The 20,892-nt window shown below is 33.3% G+C and overlaps 1 protein-coding gene across 1 annotated transcript in view; it reads left to right on the forward strand.

Annotated features, from left to right (window-relative positions):
• Nucleotides 1-20,892, forward strand: part of LOC148274517 (sialin) — a 121,067-nt gene that overhangs the window by 69,818 nt on the left and 30,357 nt on the right. The window contains exons 5-8 of the mRNA XM_088237002.1: nucleotides 3,735-3,937; nucleotides 17,040-17,126; nucleotides 17,211-17,341; nucleotides 17,994-18,143. Coding sequence (XP_088093128.1) covers nucleotides 3,735-3,937; nucleotides 17,040-17,126; nucleotides 17,211-17,341; nucleotides 17,994-18,143 — 571 coding nt within the window. The remainder of the gene's footprint in view (nucleotides 1-3,734; nucleotides 3,938-17,039; nucleotides 17,127-17,210; nucleotides 17,342-17,993; nucleotides 18,144-20,892) is intronic.

Here is a 20,892-nt window from a genome sequence, read left to right on the forward strand (position 1 = left end):
TCAGTGATTTTGGTGTAATTTTGAATTTCCTCGAAAACAGTCATTGCATTGGCCACGCCCCTAATACGTCGCGATTCATGTTAATTTTCAATTTGGTTCCTGACCGTTCAATTTTTTTTTAGAACACCATCACGAATCTTGACGTCACAGCTATCAATGCCAATGAAAAACACAAAAGGTACCACACAGAAAATTCATTCTGATCCTTTCTTTAAAAAAACTACCCAATCGGTTCGGTTTTGGGGCGCGGAAAACGGTACAGTGAAACTTCGATTTTATTTAGGCATAATCAGTCCGGTGTGCAGTTGTCTTTTTGCACCGTTTCGGGGAGGCATTTGCGAGAGGGTGACAGAAAAACAATGTTCAAGTAGGTATTTATCAACATTTTCAGCCTCCGCCTATCATCTTCATAAAAAAATCTTGAAAAGTATTTTATAAATACAATCATTGTATTTTATGAATACTCAGGTTCACATTTTAAATAACCCGTTAAAGTCCTCATGAATATTGGAATATTTATGATAGATTATTGACGTAAAACGATGTTAATTTATGTATGTGTATAAACTGATGTTGTTACGAGTATTATGATTATTGCATTCCATTGTTTTATTTTATGAATATTAAACGCGCATATCAATCATTTATTACCATTTGGCTTTCCCATTTTTATAAAAGTATACTTCTAAAAGTCAATTCACTTGATTTTCCAATAAAATATTCCTGACTCTTATCAGCAGGGCCGCGATTACAATATGAAGTTGACATCATATCTTCACCATGACGGTACATATAGTGGAAGATAAATTATTCGAGCGATTACGAAATCCCCATAATCCACTACTTTTTTTCAACATTTTGCTCTATAGGACGCGTCTATGTATATCGCTAGGTTGATGGGTACGGTACACACGTATGTAATATTACAATTCATATTAAAGGTGGTATCAATAAGGCTCAAGTCCAGTCACTAAACTCTATTTATTTATTTTTTATTTATATCCCTACAGAGATGAGGTAGAATTTTTTCAAATTCAGGATTATGGATATTCGAGCGTTTACAGGGCTTATGACCTGTCATTGGCTGGGTTAAGTGGCCACTTTAAGTAGGTACTACAACATTCCCCATTCTGCTTATTAGCGAATATCCACACAGGTAACATTTTTGATTGTTGTATATATGTTACCGAATCGAGAAACCATCCACAAGCGAGTTGGAGCGTCATCTATGTATTGATATTAAAGTTAAGTATTTTAATTAGCAGATTACTTTATTTTATGTAGTTAAGACTCTTCCGAGTTAAATTAAAAAATATAAAATAAAAAATATATACCTACTCCCCCTTGGGAGAAAATCCAGATTTGTGTGTGTACAAAAATACACGTACCAAAAATAATGTTCTATTTATTTATGCTTTATTAAGTAAGTTCATAACATCTTAAAAACTAATATAAACTTTTAATAATATTACAATATATTTTTTCAAATTAATTTGAAATATTTCAATTTTTTCTATTTCCTTTATTTCTTCTGGTAACTCATTGTACAGCTTCAATCCCCCGTACAATGAGTTTTGAGATTCTGTTTTTTTCCTTATTGGTAATCTCATCTTTTTTTTCCCCTTGTTTCATATGTATGACATTGTTGGTTAAATTTTATTATTGTTTTTATTTTATTCATCCCCTTAATTATTTTATATTTAAAAATTGCCACATTATATTTAATTTGTTGCTTTACTGTGAACTTATTGCAAGCCAATTTATTTGTGCATTCTTTCTACATTAGAATAGATATTTATTTTGAGTATAATCCTCATTGCCTTATTTTGAAGAATTTGTATATTTTTATTTCTCCTTCATTAAATAAAAAAAGAATGGTAGAACAATTATTTATGTGTGGACATATTAATGTTTTGTATATGAGAAAACTACTTTTTAAATCTATTACATTTCGTAATCATTATTACATATTAAATATGTTTTTAAAATTTAAATATCCATCCAAGTAGACTCCGAGATACTTTATTTCGTCCACATAATTTATATTCAAATTATCAATATTGATATTGTAACTCTGGGGTATTATTTTTCTCCCAATATTCATATATTTTGTTTTTGAAATATTTAATTTCAATTTAAACTCTAGGTTGAGAAAGCTGTGCCATCTATTCTGCTCTCTTAGAGACACTCTGGATATTGGCACTCTCAGAAGTGTGTACTTTGCTCTGTTTCAATCCACTGCACCTATGTAATAGCTGGCTGAGGGGGTTGTGCAGCATCCATTTTAAAGCCTCTCAGAATTTCACAGAAATTATTATTAAGAATAATATTCCGGCGCCCTCCAACATACCCGTCAGAACGGTTTTTCCAATCCATGAAGGTGCTGGATATGAGACAACTGTACCTAAAGAAGCACTTACACACTTCTGGTCGAACAATAAGGAGAGGTCTCAGCAAAATGTCCGTACGAGGTTTTCCCAGAGCATGAATTATGTCATACCCAAAACCCGTACGGCTTTTCCTTAGAGACATCTCTCATTTATCGCACCGAGAGTGTTCAATATTTTGGAAGAAGGTATTAAGCTCTCAAGGACAATAATTATTTTCAAGAAAGGAGCTAAACTGGATTTTCCTTAGTGGGAGGGATTTGAGTAGGAAACTCCTGAATGATTTTCCGAATGTTTGAGTTTACTGTTTACCATATTGATGTGCCATATATATGTTTTTTTTTTAAAAAATGTTTTTTTATCTTTCTGATCTTATATTTGTGGTGAAGTACTCATGTGTCTGTGTCAACTTATTGCTCGTCCCATCCAACACAGGACTTTGAGTACTATGGAATTGGACTTATGTCTTAAATAATGTACAATAAACTTATATAAGTATGTTAATAAATAAATAAACCCTTAAAACTCCTTGGATTTATTAACAGAAGTACAACTGACTTAAAAAATATCAATACTCTTAAAACTCTCTTCTGTTCCCTAGTTCGCCCGCACCTAGAGTATTCCTCTGTCATCTGGTATCTATATTATGATGTTCACATAAAAAATATTGAATCAGTTTAACATCGTTTTTTAAGAGAGATGGGCTGAAGGTTGGGTTTATCCAGAGATCAATATACGTATAATGAGTTAGAAACTAGCTTAAATGTATCTTCTCTTCAAGACCGTTGAAATAAATCCGATCTTCTAGTCCCATTTAAAATTCTCAACTCACCCTTTGATGCGCCTGAACTACTGAGTTCAATAAAATTAAATATCCCAACTAGAAACCTCAGACAAAACATACTTTTTTATACCGATAACCATAGAACTAACTATGGTTTTCATTCCCCTATGCCCAGAATTCTTAGGTCTGCCAACAAGCATACCAGTTTTGATTTCTTTGATAACAAGTTGTCTTCTTTCATAAGATCACTAAATTAAATTAAATCATAACAGCTCTCTCCCGCTTCCACTCCCACCAAGTCTACTATTTACCATTGTGTCTTTCTACTTTCTTTTATAATAATTTTCTATGTATACATATTACACATGTCCTTAAAAATGCCCATTGGGCGTATACATAAATAAATAAATAAATTGTGTTCGTTGTAAAATACTCATCTGGATTTTGTTTTGTCTTCCTAGAAATCCTAACTGAAATCCGTATTATAAGGGTCAGAAAATGGTACATGATCTTGTTTAAGATTAGATAAGTTCTTCATGTATTTCTTGTTTCTTCTCTGGCAGGCGCGTGTTTGGCTACTCCATGCTGGTATCCAGCTTCGTCACGCTGCTGACCCCCATCGCCGCCTACAAGTCCCACATCGCAGTACTGGTGCTGAGGGTTGTACTCGGGTTCATGTTGGGAGCCACCTGGCCGGCCATACACCCGATGGCGGCACGCTGGATCCCGCCAATGGACAGGTCCAAGTTCATGTCCAACATGATGGGTAAGCTTACATAATTTGTGGTTAGAACTGTATTTTTTTGGTATCTGTTATATTCTTCCATTAGCCTTCAGTGAACTTAAAAAAAAAATACCAAATTCACAGGCCATGCTTTTGTGGGATTTTTTAAAATCTATTGTATAGTTTTTTTTGCTGTATATCAAACATTAATTGTAAAAAGCAAAATTAAAAAACACCCAAGTGGCAGGTGAAAAAAAGCTTTTAATACTCTTAGAAGATTTATTTTACATCCGCGCGACTACCTCATAATCGCCCTAAATAAATTTGATTAGAATTTTTTTAACATAAAAAAAATTAAACATTTCGAAGCCTAATTTTTTTCATATTTGCGTTTTCCAAAACACACTGTCGACAGTCATAATGAGGAACTTCAGCCCCACGGGAAATTGGATACAATAAATGGTTTCTTGCGCGCGGTAAAAATTGGAGCATTAAATTGTACGGCAAAGTTTCCTGAAAATGACACTAAACTTCTAAGTTTTGAGAGCAAGTGCTTGAAGAAAATATTAGGTATAAGGTGGTTTGATTTTATAACTAACTCTGAAGTCCGAGAACGGACGCAGCAGCCTCCTATAACGAGCGTCTTGAGGATGCGGTGGTGGACCTGGCTTGGACACGTGCTGCGCATGCCTCAGGAGAGCCTTAACCCATGTTGCCTTTTCTCTAAACCTGCGGGCTCGCGCCGCCTGCGCCCTGGAAGACCGTCGATGACAATCTTTCGATAGTGATGTCCACATGCTCCACTTAGGAGCGGATGTGGAAAGAAGATGGAGATAATACGATATATAAAAATTAAAAAAAAAAATTGGTTTAGTTTAATAGTCTAATAACAAAAAAAAACTGAACTTCCTCATTACTGACTGAGCAATGTTTTATTTCATGCCTATATATTTGTTAATGTTTCGCAAGTAATCTATAGTTGTATCATAATAAAAACAAATAAAGTAACAATCCGACTTATTGTTACACAGGAACAACAAAATCTGAAATACGAGTAGTTTTAGAAAAGACGATATTGAATTTGTGTGAGAATAATTTGAGAAATTGAGGTTATGATGTTCTGAGGTTAGTCTTTATAACTCTAGGTGATCTTAGAACTCACAATCACATTATTTATTTATTTATTATCATTATATTACATACACAAAATTACAATTTATGTAAAGTTGCTTTGACTGTCTAACTAGGGCTATTTACCCCGTTCTAAAACAGTCAAAAAAATATAAAAAACAGTACTCAATTTATAGAAACAGTTATAAAGATACAGGACAAAGTGAAAAACAAAGTAAAAAATGTAGTAAAAACATGGTAAAAAATGTAGTAAAAACATGGTAAAAAATGTAGTAAAAACACAGTAAAATTGTAGTAAAAACATAGTAAAATTGTAGTAAAAACATAGTAAAATTGTAGTAAAAACATAGTAAAAATGTAGTAAAAACATAGTAAAAAATGTAGTAAAAAAAACGTAGCAAAAAAAATAAATTATAAAAACAAGGTAATAAATGCAGTGAAAACATAAAAACAGAATACATAGTAAGAAACATATTTAAAGTTATAATAAAAAAATAAATGTATGTTGTATAGCAAAAAGCATATTTTAAGAAAGAAAAAAAAAAAAAAAACAGCATATTAAAAAATAAAGTAAAAGATGTAGTAAAAATTTAAAAAAATAAATACATAGTTAAAACAAGTTAAAAAGTCATGAGGATCTTAAAAATTAAATCAGTAAAAAACTAAAAATATATATTAACAATTTTAATTAAAACATGTGTTGGCCATCTAACAGTTTATTATGTTCTTACTTATTTATTTGTGTTGTAATATTACTTTTACTTTGGTTATTTTATGTATCTATTTTGTATACTTTATATTTCGATAATTAATCGCGGTACGCATATCATTCGACATGCTTGATTAATGTAAATTAATACTACTCAAGAATGTGACAATAGGATTGTTTACTTTGTATTTTTTTTGTAATTTCAAAGTCGAATTAATTGTGGCAATTAGTGCAATGGAAATTTCGAGAATCATGCTCGTGGCGACGCGGCCGCATACAAGAATCAGTAAGGAAAAATAAATTGAAAATATCTGTTCACATTTGAAAGTTATATCCATAAATACAAAAAAGAGGTTGATGGAAGCCCTGATATTCTCCATTTTGCTGTATGAGGCTAAATGTGGACAGTGTGTACCTATGGGAGAGGATCAATGCATTCGAGATGTGGTGTTGGAGAAGGTTTCTGCGTGTGCCTTGGACAGCCAGAAGAACGAATGCATAAGAGCTCCACATTACAACTCGTCTGTCAGTGGTGTGTCTGAGAAGGACACTGTTTTTTTTTTTAACATATTGCAAGATGTGAGTCAGTCAACCTAAAAAAGGTAATAATGACTGGTCGAGTTGAAGGTAGGAGAAGCTGGGGTAGAATAACATCTAGATGGACTGATCAAATAAGGAAGGCTACAGGGTTGACGGTCTAGTGATCACGATCCTCAGCACTGAGGGACCGACTTGAAAGAAGATTTTAAAAATTAAAAAATAATCTTAATTTTTAAAATGCGTTTTGTTATAATACGAATATACATACTCTTCTTCTTTCATTTCATTTGGGGTTGGCTCTCCTGATCCTTCCTCTCCGCAGTCTCCTACTGAAGGTCTTAGTCTCGTTCACTGGGATTTCTTCATCTCCCTTTTTATAGCACTCAACCATGTGGTACTGGATTGACCTGTACCTCTTTGGTCTTCACAAAGTTTCAGCGCCGTATACACCGTATTTTCTTCATGCCTGGCTAAAGGCCCATACCACCTCAGTTTGCATTTCCTCATCTTCTCCGCAACTGAAGCCTCCCCGAAACTACTCCTAATATGCACATTCTTTATTCTATCCAGTAATAAGGCTCGTTTCATCTGCTCTAAGGTTTGAGAGGTTGTTAGGACGATTAGGGTCTTTGCACAGGATTGTTCCTTATGTTGGTATTAGGAACAGTTAGGGTTTTTTGAGGGATTAGATTTATAGCATTTCAATATGGATCACGATAGGGTTATGTCAGCATCTGTGTAAGGACTTTGCCAGTAGTGTCTTGATAATTTGATGTACTTATGTGCTTTGAAATACGAGTTGTTTTTCTTCTTTTGTTTGAGCGCATGTTGTATTAGGCGAATTCTTCGAATGGTTTTGGGTTTTGTGTCTTTGTTTGTTTTGTCCGTATTACTACGTTCTTTTTCCTTTTCGAAGTGGGATCTGGAGCGTAAGGCCGCGGTCTCAATTTGGAACTAACACTGTATTCCTTCACTTTCATGCTGGAAAATTAGAATAAGGTGATTGTACTGCCCATGTGTATTTGATTGATCAAAAATTGACAATACTGGGTTACAATGAAAACTTTTAAAGTTTCCATGTTTTATTATTTTCGGGGATTAATTACAAAGAAATATGAAATTTTCGCTTAATTAGTTTTAAAAAATTGATAGCAAATATGCAAAACTGAAGAACGACACAAGCCTTTATAAATAGTTCCGGGAAAGGGGTGGGACTTTCATAGTATCCAGAAAAAAAATAATATTTATTTTTAAAAATAGCCTGTCCCTCGAAGGATGAAGTAAAAAACAACATCCCGTTACAAAAATGAGGGCCACCGTAATGTAATGGCTAAGACGCTTGACTCACGTGCGGAAGGCTCCGCGTTTGATTCCCGTTGAGAACACAAAAAATCACGTGATGAAGGGTAGGAAGGTAGCCTACCCTTCCAATAACTACTCCGCCAGGCTTGATGCTTATTATTCGTTAGGTTACGTAAAAAGAGGCTTGTCAGCAGCTGGGAAAGGGAGGATTTGGAAGGAATTTATGAAAAATATACCACAACACCCAGACCAATTTAAAAAAAATCTTTCTGGGAATTTTTTCTAGCGACTGGTGGGAATCAAATCTGCGACGCCATGCCCAGTTTCACAGTTAGCCACAGTTCCAACCTTGAGTGTTTAAATTAAAATGCGTTAGGTAACTAGTCTCCTTAAATTGTGGGATGACTTAATTTAACGTAATCATAACCACACGAGAATGATGTGTAACATGAAAACATTTATTATGTCATTGCTGCCCTTGGCATTTACATTGGGGAGAGTTGTATTGATCGTAGTTTAGTACATACGACTTACTTATATACACTTTTCTGTGCACATCCCGTGTTAGGGATTAACTTCCCCTATTTCTTTTTTGCGGCCAAATGCACCTTAGTTGGATCAATATTAGAGAAGCTACTCTCACTTTAATACTACCATAACTCCATTCCCCATAGGCAGAGAGGATGGACCACCACACACGTCTATCCTTACACTGACTACGTTTTACCTACAAACTACAAACTCTGCTGGCTTATGTATAAGTCACTGCACAAATAATACATGTTCGTCCGGAGAAATTGCAAGTGCAACAAACTCTGAAGTACCCGTTATTTCGGCGATTCCGGGAATTACTTTGTTGTTTCCTCCAATGATTCCACCAGAAAATCGTGGGCACTCTAATCCGTCATATACATTGACATGTTATACATAGACATGCCCTCCTGTACAGTAAAATATTTTAGAAAGTGAAAAAAAACCGTTTATATACCAGCGGTGCTATTCTTAACCGCTCTCGCGGCCGTAGAAAACACTTTTATCTCGTGTATTTAATTTTTATTTTTTTTGTTTATTCAGAAAAACAGCAGCAAGACAAAAAAGTATATACACCATTATGAAAAAAACATAAAATAAAGCCAAATAAGTTTCCCACATAAATAATTATAAAAATCCAGTTCAGTTAGATATTAATATATGTAGCAGTGCATGTGTTCGAGTTTTTCTGTTTGAGGATGCGTAGGTAAGTGAGTGGAGTGTGGTGTTGGTAGGTATGTGAATATGTGTGTAAGTGTATATGGGTGTGAGGGTGGGTTTAGGGACAGGGTGAGTGTGTGTTTAATACGAGTAAATAGAAAAATCTTAAATTTATAATGTAAAAATATTTTTTTTTATAAATAAACAGATTTTTTTTCAAATAATAGTTTTTGAATTCTTATTTTGAAAGTGGTTTTACTGCAGTTAATATATCTATGCTATAAAAAAATACATTATAATTACGCGCCAAGCGAATCAGAGGAGAAAAAATTGAATCTCCTACTCAAGGTTGGAACTGTGGCCAACTGTGAAACCGGCATGGCGTCGCAGATTCGATTCCCGTCAGTCACTAGAAAAAAATACATACAAAATACGCGAGATAAAAGTGTTTTCTACGGCCGCAAATGTGTTTGGAATATCACCCAGGGCTGCATTCAACAAGCATGAATATGCTACGAAAAATTGAAGGGTAGTCATTTTTGTTTCCTAAAAATATTTGTATTTTAACGTTAACAATCAGCATTCGTTTTTGGTGGATCCCATTCAGATTCTGTCCTTAAATTCCTTATAATTTCCACTTTCAACCCATTTTTTTCTTTTCACTGGATTTTTAGTGCATCACTGTAACTAAGAAGAGCTTCGCAAATGCGCCGCTAGGCGTAGTTTGACGTTTACACAAAATAATATTTGAGGGAATGAGAAGCAAATTTAGTAACCTCCATCAAAAACAGAAAATAAGTTATTGATGCCAAAATAATCTATACATAAAAACCTACCTACCTAAATAATAGCGTAATTCACAACTATCTCTAAATCTTGCAAAAACAGACCTCAATATTGTACAACTTGACATCGCAAAATTAGCATTCTCCATTGAGATAATGAAGCGTAATTAGAAATCTCAATTCTTTTTTCAAAGTTTTTCGCAAATATCTCAGTAACTCCTTTAATGGAGATTTTTAAGTTTGTTTCTAATTAATAAATCAACCCTCATTTAAATTTGAATAATATAATAACAAATAATTATTTGAAGCTTTGTTAATCACGCTTGAACCAATGAAAAGTTACATAATCCTCTTCACAATGTTTATCCAAAAGGTTTTTACACACTTTCATGACACAAGTAGGCATTTTCGTTTTGATTCTTAACGTCACGCCTTGGCGGTTGACAAACGACTATATACGCGCTGGGCATGAATGAGCGTTTGGACATAAGTTAATTGTCATTATTTTTGAGGGCTCAGGGCATTTCTATGTATAATTTCCCCTCATTATGCTGTTCATATCAAGCGCCTTGAATCAGTTCAACATCGTTTTATAAGAAAAATTGCATGGAAGATGGGATTGGAAAGAGGAGACTATTCATATTCTGATATGGAGAGGTTTTTAAGCATATCAAGTCTTGAAAAACGCAGATGCATTGCAGATATAATCTGCATGTATAAAATTATGAACTGTCTCATTGATGCCCCTGAAATTTTGCAAAAGATTCTTTTTAACGTTCCCACCCGTAGACTAAGAAATAATGAAATGCTTTTCCTCGGTCACTACAGGACCAATTATGGTGCACAGTCGCCTTTGCCCAGAATGATCAGGCGGGTGAACGATCATCAAGATCTTGATTATTATGGTGTAAGGATGTCTTTCTTTACAAATCAGCTAAAGAATCTGTATAGTTAGCCTATGCTTTTTACTTAATCTAAAAAATCTATCATCTGTCTTTGCTGCTTATTTCTGTTCCTTATATTTTTTTATTCCTTTGTAAAAATTTCTTTTAATTGTAATGTTTATAATGGACTTTGTCCGTAAATAAATAAATAAATAAATAAATAAATAAATAAATATGTCAATGGTCATATACCTTCGTACAAGTGACCGACCGAAACAATTTTTTTAGCCGAAACCGTGTTTTGCCTTCTGTTCTGGTTTCGGCTGGAACCGAAACTTATTGAAATAAGTTTAAAGTTATTAAAATAAGTTTAAAGTTATTTCAAAACGCCCAAAATCAGGCGTTTTTTTGTTAAACCCTCAAAGTAATAATTCACTCAAGAAGCCCCTTCAAAAATGTTCCAAGTTGTTTGTTTTGTTTTTTAATTTAACAACAAACGTGTAACGGACGTTTTCGGTTTGCGCTTGCAATTCTCGACCGGAATACATACGACCTGTTGTATTGCTGTAATTTGTTCCTAATATTGTAGTTTATTTATTTATTTATTTTATTTTATTTTATTTATTTGGATAACCAGCAGCTATAATTATCTCATATATATATATATATATATATATAACATAACAAATAAGCCAATTACAGGTTTTCACAAGTAGCATCACAGTAAGTTAAAAAAGATTCTCGAACATAAAATGAATAGTAATTAAATGTAAATTTAAAAGAAAAGAAAAAATACTACGAGTTATTTCGAAAGCAAACGCCGTACGTCATTAAGATTATTTGCAAAAAAATCTATGTTAAATGATTTATTTATTACATTAAAATTATTAAAAGTTCGCCACAAATATGTATTTTGCCTATAATTAGATGAAACAAGAGGTATGTGAAGAAGAGGGTTATTTCTTAAAACTTTATAATCATAGAATTGTTTTTCTCCGTACGGGCGACTCTATTAGCCAGCGGGGTGTTATTACTCTAAGGTTACTAACCTTACGAGTTCATTAAAAAAATACACAATAAAATAAAACGTATAAATTAAATGAGTAAATTTGTTTATGTTTTGCGTTTTTTGGTTCGTTATTATGTTATACTTTTGACTAAAAATACTCACCGGCCGAAAGTCGAAATAAAAGTCACGCGGCCGAGTCGTTCGCCATAAGATGCACCCGAGTACAGCCGAACGTAACCGAATTTGAAATTGAACATGTTAAATACTTAGGACTAACAATAGACAGACAATTGACATGGACAATTCATATCAACAATTTAATTAGCAAAGTGGCAACTTTATCGAGTCTATTTTTTAAAATCAAAAACTTTGTTCCAATAAAGGAAAAAATTTTAATGTATGAAGCATATGTAAAAACTAAAATATGTTATATGCAACTACTATGGGGAACAGGATATCAAAATGACATAAACAGACTACAAAGACAGCAAAATAAAATATTAAAGTTAGTATATGACCTTCCCTATCTAACAGCGACTAAAGAACTTTTTGAACAAACTAAACAATTAAACGTAACTGAACTCTTTAAACTAGAATCTTTAAAATTTATTCATAAATTAGCCACTGATGTAATTGTAGACGAAGAATTAAAACTTGAAAAAACCTGTAGTAAACATGAACACAATACGAGAATATCAGAAAAATGTCATATACAATCTTTTAAAACGAGAAAAGGACAATCGAGACTTATAAACCATGGACTGAAATTATACAATAAACTACCAGACAAAACTAAACAAAAGACTCAGGCAACCTTTACAAAAGATGTTAAAAATATTATTATTAACAGTAGAATGTGAATTTCAAAAGTGAAAACATTTTGTTAAATGTATGTAACCCTTAAGGGTTTATCAATAAAATTTAAATAAAAAAAAATATAAAATAAAAAACCCGACACATTCCGACCGCAGGCTTCGGCCAATTTTAGACCGAAACCGAAACCGCGGACGAAACTCGTTTTATTTGCCGAATCCAAAACCGAAAATGCGGGCGGTCACTAACCGTCAGATGTTTTTTTTTTATTTTTCGCGTCTTTTTGACATTAGTACCATGGGTTGATCTTTTTTGAAAACGGGACATTTCGGCGCCCCGAAGCCGTGCTTTGGGACAATGGAACAGGGTACCTAAAAACGGGACGTATGATCACGTTATGTATGATCTGTGTATCTGAGTCAATTTTTAATATACATATTACATACCTACGTAACTAAGGTCAATTAGTAAATTGTCGTAAATGTACACTTCTTGAACTTTGGGTAGGGTCAAACTGGAAGTTGTTCTCATATTAATTGACTCTTGACCAAATGATCAGTACTTAGATCTTGCATATTAAAAAGGTTAAATAATATTACTACGTACTATCGCGGTTCGTAATAATTTATGAGAGACGTAAGGTATTTATTATGGTTCACAAACAATACACAATACTTAGACATTGGTATAATAATTCATTTGTTTAGTTTCGAATCGTTCATAAATACGTATACATTTACTTTGGTAAAAAAATATTACAACACACAATTGACAAATGAGATTATTAGATTTTTTTAAATCAGTAATATAGTCCTCCAATTATTGTAATAATTTTACTCATTTTCGTATAAAAAAAGTGTATTCTTTACTTACATGTTTAATTACGTGTTACTGACGAAGAAATAAAACATTATACGCAAATATTCACAACTTCGTTTTAAAAAAAAAAAACTTTATTTTATAGACAGTTTAAGATAATTCCAGGGCCGCAATTATGAACGGCTATCTTCATCGGTATATACTGAGACGATATATAAACTAATATCGATATGTATGTACGAAAATGTATAAAAATTCAAAGTATCTTTGTCAGTAACTGGCAATTGAACATGTTTAGAAAAAAAAATGAAAACATATTCTAATTTTTATGCAGAAAACTAAATTTTATTTTGTAGATAAAGTTAAATATAAATTTTAACCTTTTTTTAAAATTTATTTAACTTTTTGTGCATAATGTTATTTGTACATTGGCGGGCTTATTGCCAAATGGCAATTTCTTCCAACCAACCAATAAAATAAAAGTTTTATTTTTATAATTCAAGTTACAGAACATATTCAATAGAAAAAAAAAAGATTAAAAAGTTAAAAATATATAAAAATAGAAATAAAAGTATTTGTTTATAAATTACCTCAAATCAAAACTATTACTCAATGGGAAAAAGGAAAAAAGAGGAAAGAGGAAAAGGGAAAGGAGGAGAGATTAAGGAAGAGAAAGGAGATGTTTCTTCAGACGTGATTTAAACAGTGATAATGTAGTAACATCTTTGATGGTGGATGGGAGATGATTCCACAGTCGAGTCGCATGGACACTTAACTTCCCACTAGAATACGTACTCAGGGCCGCGATTACTATCTTCATCGATACATATTGAGACGGTAAAGTATAATCGATATTTATGCACGGAAATAAGCAAATTCGCATAAAATTTAAATTGTATTCGTCGATAACCTATGATTGAATATGTTTAGAAAAAAAAAAATTATGCGTTTTCTATTTTTCATACATAAAACTTAATTTTACTTTGTAGATAAAAATTAAGATAAATGTTGATTTCCTATTGTTATACGGGCCCAGTGTCCCAATTACAATGAGGAGGTAAGAGGTAACAGTTATCTTCAACTGTCCATAAAATTAAATCGAATTTTCCGTACGAAAATGTATACATTATTACGTTTTTTTATTTGTTTACAACTTGTTCAATTACGTGTTACCAACGAAGACACTTAATTTACCCATTCGTTAAAAAAAAAAAAAAAACTTTATAGATAGTTGAAAATAACTTTGTTAAATTTCCATTGTAATCGGTATCCTGGTGCGAATAATGGTATTATAATTGTTCGTATAACTATTCGTATAAAGATTTTTCCAAAGCGTCACCAACTTTTGCTTCTGAAACTTCAGAAGATTGGCTTCAGTGACATTCTTCTGAAGCTTTTCACAAATTATCTTATAGATCGTAAGCAATATGTGTCATACGGACTGTATCAATCTGAAACATTTAATACCTCTTCAGGAGTTCCTCAATGTTCTAATTTAGTACTAATGTTATTTATAATCTTTGAAGTCATAAAACTTGTAATTTTCTTTGATTTGCTAACGACTTAAAAATATTTTGTAAAATACAGACTTCTTCAGATTATATTAAACTTCAGTGTGACATTCATAATATAATTCAATGGAGCAAACAAAACAAATTGTTCTTCAATATATTCAAATGTTTTGTAATGGCATACACAAGAGCATCCAAAACAATATACTATTGTTATTTCATGAACGGAGTGAGGCTTGAAAGGCCTTCAACGTCCAGCGATCTCAGAGTGTTGTTTAACGCTCAGTTATCTTTTAATCTTCATATGGTTAATCCATGTAATGACTCCCCTAAAATGCTTGCTTTTGTTCTTAGATATGCCAAGATCTTTCCCAACTTTCAGGTTATGAGGACATTGTATAATTCCTTGGTAAGAAGTCGTTTGGAGTTGAGTTCCATTATTTGGTTGCCGAATGAGGCTCGGTACTCTTTGATGGTGGAGAGAGTGTAGAAGAAATTTCTGGGCTATCTGTACCTAAAGGAGTGCGGATATTATCCTTGGCTCTTCTCAACTGACTTTTTACTAGGGATGCTAGACTATCAGTCATCATGGAGGAGGAAGGACGTTAATTTGGTTGTTCGATTCTTCCAGGTGATTGGTGATTGCATACATAACTCAGAAATTCTGATGGATGTAGGTCTGTTTGTACATAATAACTATCTTCGACAAAGGCAGCATCGTTTGTTTTACCTACCACGATGCAGAACCAATCTGCCAATGGTTATGCCGGTTGGTAGAGCAATCTTGCTACTTAATCGCATCACCTCGGATGTCGACATATTTCACAACAGTGGGTCTTCCCTTAAGAAATCACTTTCTAACTCATGATCTTTTCTGTTTACACTTTGTTATATTATTATATAAACATGACCATCGATTATCATTTGTGATTTATTTTTGTATTCAGAATGAATTGGATTTTTTTTCTGTAATGTTCTAAATAATTTAAATACAATAAAAATGAAATGAATATTGAAATCAAATTCTTTCCGTATTGTTTATAAATTCTTTCATTATTATTGATTGAGTTTATGTTGCGTATATTCTTATTTTTCAAATCAGTTATTTTTTGTTCAGTGTACATAAATACCTAAATGTATGACTATTCATACAACCACATTACACAAAACCGATAACAAACACAATAGATTAAACGTAATACATGTTTGGATGTAAATGTAAAACACGTGACATCAGCGCACAAAACCAGTATTTTTTTTTTTTAATTCTTGCCTTATTTTGTTTTTTTGAAAATGCCTTGGCATCTACAAAAATATAAAAGATTTTGAAACAGCGACTTTAAAAAAAGTTGAAATCTATTGCATCAGACAGGGAAAACACATTTGAGGAGGTAATATTGAAGTATAGGCATTAAAATAGCGTACGACCTATCATTGGTTGAATGAAATCCAGCCGTGCTCAGGGTATTTAAAAAAAAATACATATATGGGAGTTGCTTTATCTCTTACCTTGCTTATAAAATACAAGGTTTTTATGTCAAAAATATAATTTTTCCGCTATTATATTACTTTTATTTTAGCTAAACTGTTATGATCAGGAAGGACATTCTAGAGTGGGCCAATCATGAACTTCTCAGCGTTTGTTCGTGTGGAGAGGAAACCTCTTAAAATTCTTTAGGAGAAGCCGGCCAATAGGCCGTAGTCCATAGACAGTAGTCAACAGGCCTTCCGTTCCACTAGAAGAGTGTTCGGAATTTTGTTCCCTACTTTGGTTTATTTTATCAATTGCCTGCACTATATTGACCATGTATGCTCAGGATATTGTCGATCAAACTAGCTGGTATAAAGAGGGGCTTAGGAATCTAAAAGTATTTTAAGTCGTTGCCTAGTAGGTGAAATAATTCAGCCAGTTAAATCTCACCGACATCAATAAACGTCTGAGCTCTTTTACTTTACAAAAGTTAACTGACGGAAGAGTTGGGGAAATATTTACGTTGAAACGCAGAACGGTGAATGTTACGCAGTGTTCGCCACTTAAACCAGCCATGACAGGTCACAAGTCCTGTAAATGCCTATTTGTATTCCTTTCTCGATGGTATTTTCCCACTCAATTGCGATAGATTTTAATATTAACAGCTCCCTAGAGAGTGGAATCCAGCTTTGTCTAGAGACACTTGGACGTGCTCAGGATATTGTTTGAAAGTTAAAATTTTCTTTTTTTGATGTAGGAATCAGCATTTTTTAAATTAGCGAATAACTTCAGCTTGTTCCTGATATTTTCATGCGTAGATTCTAAAATGGTGAAATATTCTTTAAGTATCAGTCTAGAAAAAATGGCTTCTTGCCACAAATATTTGATGATTGGATTAAATTTTAACAAATTATTTACATTTTAAGCCAATTTCGCTAATAGTCTGTGTGGTTCCATAAATGTGTGATTTTTATTCCAGCATCATCATTGGGTGCTGCTATCACAATGCCTATTTGTGGATTACTGATCGCATCTGTTGGATGGGAGAGCGTATTCTATGTCACTGGTAAGTGTTTGTTTGTTTTTTTTGTTGCGTAATTTGCTGACGTTTTAAATACAATAGAACTGATTATAATATTTACTTATTCAGGAATCATTGGACTTATCTGGTCCCTGGTTTGGTTCCTAGTGATTTTTGACTCCCCAGCTGATCATCCTCGTATCTCTAAGGAAGAGAGAGACTTTATTGAGAAAGCAATTGGAAATACAACAAACCACTCGGTGAGTAAAGATCTGGCTTTATCGCGTGTATATAAATTATCACAGGGGTTTCAAAAGGCTTACAGTTTAGGCTGTTATCAAAATAATTAGTTCGCAACTTAATTTTCGTATAAAATGACAACGTGTACCACAGCGGGTGGAATGCAAACTCTGTTGGCTTATGTATAAGTCACTGTACAACTCTGCTCCAGAATATCTAAGGGAACTCTGAATTCCATATGAACTAGCTGACAGACGTCTTACGCTTAGATCAGCTACATCAACGTCGAAAGAAAAAGTTATTATACCTCTACGCAAACAGCGCACTAAATTTGGCGAACGCGCATTTGCGGTCGCAGGCCCTACGGCATGGAATGCTCTCCCAGCAGAGGTCCGAAACTCTGAGATAAAGTGATGTTTCGAAAGAAACTTAAAAGCCACTTGTTCTTTAAATCATTTAAATAAATTCTTAGCATGTGGTGACAAAGTACATTATTTTTCTTAAATTAAAAAGTTAAAATTAAATTTATATCTTTATATAATCACTTTGTAAAGCGCCCTTGAGGTATTATATTACGAAAACGGCGCTATATAAGTTATCTATCTATTATTTGCTTTCGTTAAATTATAATTTTATGTCACTTTTAATTCAATTTGCATATCTTTTTTTTAGAACAAAAGCGTGCCCTGGGGACAGATGCTTACTTCGGGACCTGTTTGGGGCATCATCATCACCCATGGTATGTCTGTGTTCGGCTACTTTACCGTGGTTAACCAGCTTCCTACATACATGAAGACCATTCTTCATTACAACATTAAATCGGTAAGTCTTGAACTAAATTTGAAAACGATACTTGTGGTGGGGACAGGTTAGGCAAACCAAAGTAGAATCTTCTGGATGTTCTACGATTTACGATTATGCAAAATTATTATTCATGTTTCATTACCCTGCAATATTACTTACAGCCACTAAAAGTCATGATTCTTTGTTGTTCATTCACATACATGACTATTTCATGACATGTAAAACCTTTCGTAATGTGGATTTAAACAGCAGCTATAATATTTTGTTATGTACTTGACTTTTTTACAAATATACTGTTTTATTTTGTTTTTTCCTGGAATTTATTTTTTATTGAGTTCATATTTTTCATCGATCTCGTTAGCATCTTTATTAAGGAAGTTCAGTTGTAAAGGAAATCGGAAACAAAAATGTTTTCTTACTCGCAGTAAAAAATAGAGTATTTAATAGGGAAATATCAGGGGTTTTAAAATATTTAAGGTCTATAAAATACTGTCCAGCAAAATATTTTTTTTCGCTAATTATGAGTTGCATAAATGGTATTTTTAAATTTTTAATTCCCGCAAAAACGGTCATTCTTTCATTCCTTCGGCCAAGCTCCTAATACGTCACGATTCATGTTTATTTGTACCTGGCCATTGAATTTTGTTAAGAACATTATCACGAATCTTGACGTCACAACAACCAAGGCCAATATTTTTATTAAATTTCTTTTTTACATTTATGTATGAAAACATTTCTCTTTGAAAATACAATTGATCATTCTAAATCCATTTAATATATTTTATTCGGTATTCGTAGTATGTGATATTTTCCTATTGTAACGCGAAGTTGCTCAAAAATTAATGAGAAAATAAATGGTTTCAATAAAAATGAACTACTTTGAATAACGTCACGAGCTCTTGTGAATCAACCAATGATATAATTCTGATAAATTTCCGATTTACGGAAAGCCGATCCGCCAATCAGCAGAACTCACCGTAGAGAATTTGTGAATTTGTCACAGGCGGAGTAATTTCAAAATTGTAAAATATTTGCGTTGAACCAGTGCGTTGTTTGTCATAATATGTTGTCTTTTATATTTATATATTTTTTAAAATTTTATTTTAGTCTTATATATTATACGGTTGCTACTTAAGTTTTGAGATTTGGCAACACCAGTCTGAATATGTCGAATCTGACATTGTCATCGTAAAGTTTGCCATTTTTAATGGTAAATGTACTCGGAACGTTTTGTCATACGAGTGATATTTTTGTTGTTTACAGATACTTGAAAAATTAATTTTGTTAAAAAAATAGAACTAAATCGTGAACATTTACGTGCGATGATTTTCTAAGAATTTCGACGTGTATTAAACCAACAACAGTGTGCCGATCAACTCGCTGCGACTTTTGATGATAAAGCACTATCTCAAGCCACCGTGTTTCGTTAGTTTTCTGAATTTAATCGTAGTCGCACTTTGTTACCGGAAGAATTTCATGAAGCTCATCCGAAATCGGCTGTTGTGCCAGAAAAAATCGATCCTTTGCGTGAACTGATATTGCAAGATCGTCATGTAACATAGCGTGAGATTGAGGCATGCTTGGAATTTAGTTTTACTTGCATACATTCAATATTGCATGAACATTTGGTCGTCAAAAAGATTTGTTCGCGTTGAATACCGCATAATATGACAATCGTTTAAAAAAGGCTCGTGTCGATTGGTGCAAACAAATGCTAAAACAATTCAATCGCGGTGCTTCAAAAGATGTTTTTAAGAGCGTGACAGGCGAAGAATCATAGATCTATGCATATGGACCCGAAACTAAACAACAATCGACTGTATGGGTCTTCTAAGACGAGCCAAATCCAACAAAAGTTGTTCGCGCACGAAGTTTTTTCGGAATAACTAGACATGTCGCCACCGTTTTACTAGAGCAACGTAGAGCGATCAATTCTGAATAGTACACCACCATTTGTTTGCCAGAAATGTACGGAAAAATAAGGGAAACCAATTGCAGAAGACGAATCATTCTCCACCACGGCAATGGAAGCTGTCAAACATCAGCTCAAACAAGTGTATTTTTGAGTCTTCAAAACATCGAATTGATGGGTCATCCGCCGCACAGTCCTGATTTGGCACCCAATCATTTTTTCTTATTCCCGCGGTACGCGGGTAGTGCGTTATTCACCTAAAGAATACGAATGACTACTCATTATGTTTGGGTTTTGCTTGAACTTGTGAATGCTTATTTGTCTGCTTTCAATACGTTTCTATTCTCGGAAGCGGATCACCGAGTTTACGCTCGTGTAGAGGCTCATTATCGTGAGTAATTGTTTGTTGCTGTTTGTATTAATTGTCGTACAAAGTGCGGAAGTATTGTTCTGATGCAGATAAATGTGCATTAACATTAATCCATAAATTCTGCACTCGCTGGCAGGCTGGGCTTTACCGCCACTTCCTGACTGTTGCTAGTCGAGTTTCTCGGAACTGTTATGATTGCAAGTTGTAAGTAACCCACATTTGCGAAGGCCGATTCTAATCATTATGGTATCCAGTATGTAAAATGGCTAAAAATGAATCAATTCTAATTACAATTTTTCTTAATTATTTACTGATTATTCACATTACATATAACTACAGATTATAAGATATTATTTACAAATCCCCGCAAGGTACTTTTTGTGGTTTATCGTTCAGCAATTAAAAAATATAGTTTCCAGTATTGTATGATTCGAGAAGCCACTCCCTTATTTTGCCCTTGTAACATTTAATGGTTTAAAGACAAG

This window comes from Micrasema longulum, unplaced genomic scaffold, assembly GCF_059751315.1.
Source record: "Micrasema longulum isolate JH-2025_06_02 unplaced genomic scaffold, ASM5975131v1 h1tg001633l, whole genome shotgun sequence".
Taxonomy (NCBI): Eukaryota; Metazoa; Arthropoda; class Insecta; order Trichoptera; family Brachycentridae; genus Micrasema; species Micrasema longulum.